At 41.0% G+C, this 7,598-nt stretch overlaps 1 protein-coding gene across 1 annotated transcript in view; it reads right to left on the bottom strand.

Moving 5' to 3' along the window:
* Positions 1-7,598, bottom strand: part of DNAH8 (dynein axonemal heavy chain 8) — a 423,841-nt gene that overhangs the window by 266,989 nt on the left and 149,254 nt on the right. Inside the window, exons 33-34 of the mRNA XM_007939462.1 lie at positions 6,395-6,532; positions 5,844-6,084 (exon numbers count right to left, since the gene is read on the bottom strand). Of these exons, the coding sequence (XP_007937653.1) occupies positions 5,844-6,084; positions 6,395-6,532 (379 nt within the window). The remainder of the gene's footprint in view (positions 1-5,843; positions 6,085-6,394; positions 6,533-7,598) is intronic.

Here is a 7,598-nt window from a genome sequence, read left to right as displayed (position 1 = left end):
CACAGAATGGAGGACAATGGCTAGAAGGGCCATATCAAGCAATTCACTGCAGTCATGTTGCCGGAAGAGACCATTCCCTGGAGAAGGATGTCATGCTTGGTAAGGTAGAGGGTCGACGGAAGAGGAGAAGGCCCTCAACGAGATGGATTGACACTGTGGCAGTGGCGATGGACTCAAGTATAGCAAGAATTATGGAGCTGGCTCAGGACCAGCAGTGTTTCATTCTGTTGTGCATAAGATCACTATGAGTCAGAGACGACCCAACGGCACCTAATAATAATAAAATATATGAGTCAGAAACAACTCAATGGCAATGAGTTTGGTTTGGTTTTTTGGAGATGTAGTTCTGTAAACGTTAGAGCCAAGAAAACCTTATGGAACAATTCTACTGTGTAACACTTGAGATCATTGTGAGTCAGAACAGACTTGACAGCAATGGGTTAGGTTTGTTTTTTGGGGATTCCAACAGGGAGTAACTGAGGAGGAAAAGAACATTCTTTATGGTGGGAAGAGGGTACCTTTAGAGGCAGTGAATCTGATAACAATAGTACTCCAGCTTGGTTAATAGTAAACCCTGTGGAGCAGATCTATATGGTGCATCTGAGGTGGACAATACTGAGATTCTGTTTTGTAGTAACAATATTTAATAATTGAAACCTAGCATTTCTTGGAATGGTAAATTGAAATGAAATTTTCAAAGTATACCTTATGGATGGTGAGGTTCTTAAGTGTAAAATTGCATTTATAAAAATGAGAGTGTCTCAAAGATATTTTAACCCATTAATTGTTTCTTTCAATAGTATCCTAGTGACATTTACAAATAGGACAAAAACACCTTGGAAGAAAATATGTTGTTGTTGTTGTTGTTGTTGTTATGTGCCGTCAAGTTGGACCCACCTCATAGCGACCCCTCCTTGGGCTTCCAAGGCAGTATCACTACAGAAGTAGATTGCCCAACTTTCCTTCTGAGGAGTGGCTGGGGGGTTTGAATCGCCAGCCTTCTGGTTAGCAGTCAAGTGCCCTAGGCATTATGCTACCAGAGCTCCCTGCCATATATTAGGGCCCCAAAATTTGCCCCTAGTTTTTCCTTGAGGAACATTATAGTTTTAGGTTTCACATTTAAGTCTTTGATCCATCTGGAGTTAGTTTTTGTGTATGGTGTGAAGTACAGATCTTGTTTCATTTTTCTGCAAATGGATATCCAATTTTACCAGCACCATTTGTTAAACAATCTCTTCCCCATTTAATGGATTTTGACCCTTTGTCAAAGATCAGCTGATCATAGGTCGATGGATCTCTTCCTGGGTTCTCAATTTTATTCCATTGGTCTATGTGTCTGTCATTGTACCAATACCAGGCAGTTTTGACTGCTTGGCTGTACAGCAGGTTTTGAGATTCAGCAGTGTAAGACCTCTTATTTTGTTCTTCTTCTAAGACCTGCTTCTTCTTCTTCTAAGACCTGCTTATCCAAGGTCTCTTTCCTTTCCATATAAAGTTAGTAATTGGTTTTTCCATATCCTTAAAGAATCTTGAGGAATCTGGATTGGGATTGCTTTGAATATATACATTGCTTTGGGTAGAATTGACATTTTTAAAATATTCAATCTTCCTATCCACGAGCATTGTATGTTCTTCCATTTATGTAGATCTCTTATGGTTTTTTGAAGCAGTGTCAGGTCTTTTGTGTTCCTGGTAAGATTTATTCCCAAGTATTTTATTTTTTTGGTAGCTATTGTAAATGGTATTGATTTCCTTATTTCTTTTTCAGCAATCTCTTTGTTGGGCTATACAGTCTTTTGTTAAAGAGATTAGGCCTGTCACTGATGGATCTGACCAACTACCACAGCAGAAAACCTCTCAGCTTATATTGAAGGGGACAGAGAAAGAATATAAGGAAAGAATACCATCTGTCTCTTGGAATTCTACAGAAAGGAAACAGGCCAAAGGAGCTATATCTTTTGTCCTCCCAAAAAGGACCATCCCTGGAGCAGCTTGGAGAACAGCAGAACTGTTGGAAGGAAGCCAAGAAACAGAGCCTTCTCAGTTTCAAAAGATGAGGTTACAATCTTATGCATAACAAAAGGTGAGGCCACAGACTTCTAGGTTTCAAAGAGTCAGATCATTCCCAACTTGGTTCTGGAGTGTGGGGCTGCCATTAAGGCATGCCAGGGGAACAAGGCTGTGCTTAAAGCTGAGGGGATAGGACTGTGAGGGAAAGAACAGGGCCTGCCAGGGCTGAGCGGGTGGGTTTGCCATTCAGATGGATTAGGAGAACAAGGTTACCCAAAGTCAAAGGAGCAGAGCTGCTGTTCCAGTAGGCCTGGCAAGAAAAGCTGAAGCCCTGGACTAAGAGGGTGGCCAACATTCAGAGTCTGTAGGGCAGGGCCATTATCCAGATGGTACTTCTCACAGAGGATCATTTTCAAGCCTTGAGAGCTAATGTAAATTGTTCTGCTGGGTTTTGGACTTGCTTGATGCCCATCATCCTTTCTTTCCTTCCAATTGTCTCCATTTGTAATGGAAATGTCTACTTTGTGCCTGTTCTACCACTGTACCTTGAAAACAGATAATTTGTAATCTATATTTCATGATTCACAGAAGAAGAATAATTTTGCCCCAGGATGGACTATGTCTGAAGTCTCACCCAGGACTTCTGGTCAACATGGTGCCTTAGATACATGCACCGTAAGTGCCCTCTGACAAGAGACTCCAGAAACTATGTAATACTGACAATAAAAAAAAAAAAAAAAAGGAAAAGAAAATGACCTTGGATCCTAAAGCAACAAAAAGAGAGTTGAAGAAACAGAGCACCAAATGAAAGGAGAGGCAGAAAAAGGCCAGCAAAAAAACCCAGAAATTTACTTATTGATCATATCCTGTCTGCCTGCATGGAGCAGTGTGATCATTTTGGAAAAGCACTGAATGATAACCTGGAGTGAGGAACCCAGAAAACAGTGGCAAAGAAAGTAAAGCTGGTGGCACAGATTCTATGGAAACAACCCTGGAACGAAACAACAAGGTAGGCAAGATGCAGTCAGGGATGGGTCAGCCCTAAAAGAGAAGTATAGGGTGGTATAACTTTGAAAGCATGGAACAAAAGGAAAATGCCTCTAGAGCAAGCAAAACAGATTGGATCATCCAAGCTTTGGTAAAGGATAAAGCATAGACCAAGAGTGCACATGGAGTGATAGCAAGTAAAGGGGAGGAACAGAGGGCTCAGTGAGAGCTCCAGTTGGTGAGTGCAAGAAGGGAGGAACTGGAACAAGCAATCCAGGGACTGCTTGTCAGCAGAGGCACCCAGCCATTTATGTGGGAGCCATGCAATGAAAAGCCAACCCACAAAGTAACAAGAATAGACCCCTCTCAGAAATGGCCCTGCAGAAACAGTCATCCCACCTACAATCTGCATTAGTGTGCACCCTAAGGCACAGGCAAACAGAGCCAACGTTTGCAAAGCTGGCCACATCCACAAACCCCTCCCTGAGGCACAGATGGCTGGCACTTGTATGCCCAACTACAGCCTGACCCCCTTGATGGAGGCTCAGGCTTCTCACAAGCTGGGTACTCAAACTGTGTCCCACCCACTACCCCTCCTTGAGACACAAGAGGCCCGCACTGATGTGCAAAGCCAGTCACACCCACAACCCCTCCCCAGGTGCAAGTGGCTCACACTTTCAAGCCCAAGTCCAGCTACACTCACAACCCCCTCCCTGAGATGCAGACCCCAACCTCCCGGCCATGGTGGTACACACACACAACACCCACCCCAGTGACCAATGAGAATGATCCCCATACCCATGCCCTGGTGACCAGCTATATAGGCACTTCACCTCACCAGCAACACCAGATACATCCTGATAGGTGCTATCTGCACCTTTGCCAAATGATAAGCAGAAGATCCTAGTGCCTTTATCAAACATCCAACCAGCTGCCACTGCACATATCCCACACCTAAACAGTTCCTGCAGGCTGTCTGCACTTGCACTGAAACCCCTTAATACTCCATCACCAATTGAGATGACAATTTGTGCATACATAGCAAATCTACCTTGGATAGCAATCCTTCTCAGTGGATATAGAGTCATGCATTCCTGATCTCCAGAGAACTCAGTAACTGCTAGCACCAATCCAGAAGGACCCCATAGTCCCACAAGGACTGTGGAGGGGCCCTGACCACCCAACACTGTCACCTACTATAAATGAAAAAACCTGCTTCCACACCTCCACTCAATCCAGTAAGGGAAGAAGACATATGAGCCTAACCACAGAGGACTTACATGTGGGTGTGATGCACCACACTCACTTATTGTTGTTGTTGTTATGTGCCATGGAGTCAGACCCAATTCATAGCAACCCCTCCTTGGGTTTCTGAGGCAGTATCACTATGGAAGTAGATTGCCCCACTACACTCAATAGTGAGAGGAAATCACGTCTAGCCACCACCAAGGTCACACATAGACCAGAACCACAAAACAACAATTAAAATAACACAAACGAAGAAAGACATTCTAAAGTGAAAGAGAAGAAACAAAACTCCTGATATATCAAAAAAAAAAAAAAAAAAAAATCAGCACAAAACAAGCATTCATACAATCAATAACCAAAACCAAATTCACTGCTGTCAAGTCAGATTCGACTCATAGTGACCACCCCTTGGGTTTCCAAGGTGGTATCACTACGGAAGTATATTGCCCAACCTTTCTTCTGAGGAGTGGCTGGTGGGTTTGAACCACCACCCTTCTGTTTAGCAGTCAAATGCCTTAGGCACTATGCTACCAGAGCTCCTCACAATCAATAAAGAAATGTATTAAATAATATGTTAATACCTTGGGCACAGCAGACTATAACAAATCATATGAAGAAACAGGATAACATGTCTCATATCTCAAACAACCTGCACCAAGTCACTCATGCCTAGACCTGCCACCCCCTAGCAGATGGAAACTGTTTAATAAACCTTGACTTGGGGCCAAGGAAAATAGGAAGTAGGAGAGGAAGCTACCAAGCCACTAAACAAGAAGGAACAAGAGAAACAATTCTAACAAATTATATAAGCTAATTTTTTTCCAACTTGCCATTCAAAATGATCATCCTTCAAAATAAAAATTTCCAAGCCCATGAAAAAATTGAATGCTCAGTGGGATAGCCAACTTAAAAAATAGAACAGTTCAGGTGAAATTAATTTTATAAAACAACCTAAAAAAAAAAAAAACTTTATCCTCTGGGACTACTGGAGTACGGGAATCAATAGATAAAATAATATTGGCCACAGGTTAATAATCATTGATGCAAAGGGATCTCTGCTTTTGCATATATATGAAATTGTCCATAATAAAAAGATTAAAACTATTATGTTTAGGGTTCTCAAAGAAACCATATCCATAAAGAAGACCATGAAAAAAAAAATGAAACAAAGGAAGAAGTGAAAAAGAACAGATGGACACACAAAAATAATTTGAAAACTATGGGAAACATAAAAAATTTAATACACTTAATAGGAAAAAGTGCTAACCTAGAAATTTTGGGGAAAAAGTTCCGAGGAACTTACAAAGAACACAAAATAGAAATGAACAGATTTTTTTGTTTGTTTGTTCAAAATGGGAAGTGTAGGCAAGGCACAAGGAGGATAGATTAAGGGTCTCCAAAATTAATATATTTAAAATAATCATATCATCTCCCTGAGTTCAGGATTATTTTGTAAGAGCCAGAATTTCTAGGGACCATTCTTAATTTTGAGGGTATACTTTGAAGGACAAATAGCACACCCTCTAATAAAATGTCTGTTATATACAATTTTCAGAAAAAGGAGATGTTATTTAACAAGATCTTTTACTCTTATGTACCTCAATATCATCCTTATTTTTAAGAAGTGGTGCTTCCATAATATTTCTAAGACAAAAAGAATCAGATTCCACATCAAATGGAGTTGCAGTTAACTCAGAGATTCGATCCCAGTGTCTCTGTTTCATTGCCTTATTGGTCATCATTTCTAGCAGAGGACATGACTCACTGAAATCATCAATTCTTTTTTTGAGATCCAAGAAAGCTTGCCAATCTTTAAGTCCTTTTGGAAGTTTACGACATCTTTCAGAAAAAAGGAAAAATAAATTATTTCACCTATATATTTCTTTGAAGAAAGTTTTATGTATGTACAAGAATATATCCCCACTGCCACTGAATTGATTACAACTTACAGTGACCCCCATTGGGTTCCAAGGCTGTAAATCTTTATAGAAGTAGATTACCTCTTCTTCCTCCCGCAGAGCAGCTGATGAGTTTGAACTGCTGACCTCCTGGTTAACAGCCAAATGCTTTACCCACTACACCAACAGAGCTCCTTATCTTAAGAGGATAGAGACCATATAAAGGTAAGCTTAACTCAATTGTAACTGACCTGTTTTGAAATTCCTGAAGTTCTGCATTAATTTTTTCAATATCTACATCTCCCCAAAGCATTTCATAATAACCACTAATGTTGCCCATTACAGTATCATACAGTCCGTACAGCTTCTGCAACAAGTTGAGTTCCTTTCTAGAAAACAAAATAATTAAGTTCCATTATTGGATAGCCAGAGCTGATCCAATTAAATATTTCATACATTATGAGTATGATATCTCACAGACAGTATATGCATAAAACTGCATGAATTTCCAATAGAAAGATTTTTAAAGCTCCATCAATAAGGTCAAGTTCAGCTCTCAAATATTCTAAAATCATATTATGACTTAATATTAACAAATAGTTTAATTATTTTCTAAAGGAAAAATCTCTGGGTTTTAATGTTGTTGTTGTTATTGTTGTTAGGTGCCGTCAAGTCATCTCTGACTCATAGCAACCCTATGCAGAGCTGAATGAAACACCACCCAGTCCCGTGCCAGCTCGGTGATCCCTGCTATACTTGAGCCCATCACGGCAGCCACTGTGTCAATCCATCTTGTTCAGGCCCTTCCCCTCCTTCATCAACCCTCCACCTTACCAAGAACGGCATCCTTCTCCAGGGAATAGTCCCTTTTGACAACATTACCAAAGTAGGTGAGACAAAGTCTGGTCATTCTCACTTCCAAGGAGCATTCCGGCTGCACTTCCTCCAGGACAGATCTGTTAGCTCTTTTAGCAGTCCATGGTACTTTCAGCATTCTTCTCCAGCACCACATCTCAAGAGCATCAATTCTTCTTTGGTCTTCTTTATTCATTGTCCAGCTCTCACATGCATACGAGGCGACTGAAAATACGGCTTGTGTCAGGCGCACCTTAGTCTTCAAGTAGACATCTATGCTCCTTAGCACTTGAAAGAGGTCCCTTGCAGGTGACTTGCCCAGTGCTATATGTCGTCTGAAGTCCTGACTGCTGCCTCCATTGGCGTCGATTGTAGAACCAAGCAATGTGAAGTCTTTGACAACTTTGATCTCTTTTCCATTCATCGTGATGCTACTTACAGGTCCAGGTGTGAGGATTTTTGTTTTCTTTATATTGAGATGTAATCCATACTGCAGACTGTAGTCTTCAATCTTCATCAGTAAGTGCTTCAAGTCATCCTCACTTTCAGCAAGCAAAGTTGTGTCATCAGCGTATCACAGGTTGTTAATGAGCCTTCCTC

The sequence above is a fragment of the Orycteropus afer genome, unplaced genomic scaffold (genome assembly GCF_000298275.1).
Source record: "Orycteropus afer afer isolate SDZICR_OR568_19922 unplaced genomic scaffold, OryAfe1.0 scaffold00059, whole genome shotgun sequence".
Classification (NCBI taxonomy): Eukaryota; Metazoa; Chordata; class Mammalia; order Tubulidentata; family Orycteropodidae; genus Orycteropus; species Orycteropus afer.
Note: the sequence above shows the minus strand (reverse complement) of the source record. Positions and strands in the feature narration are given on the sequence as shown.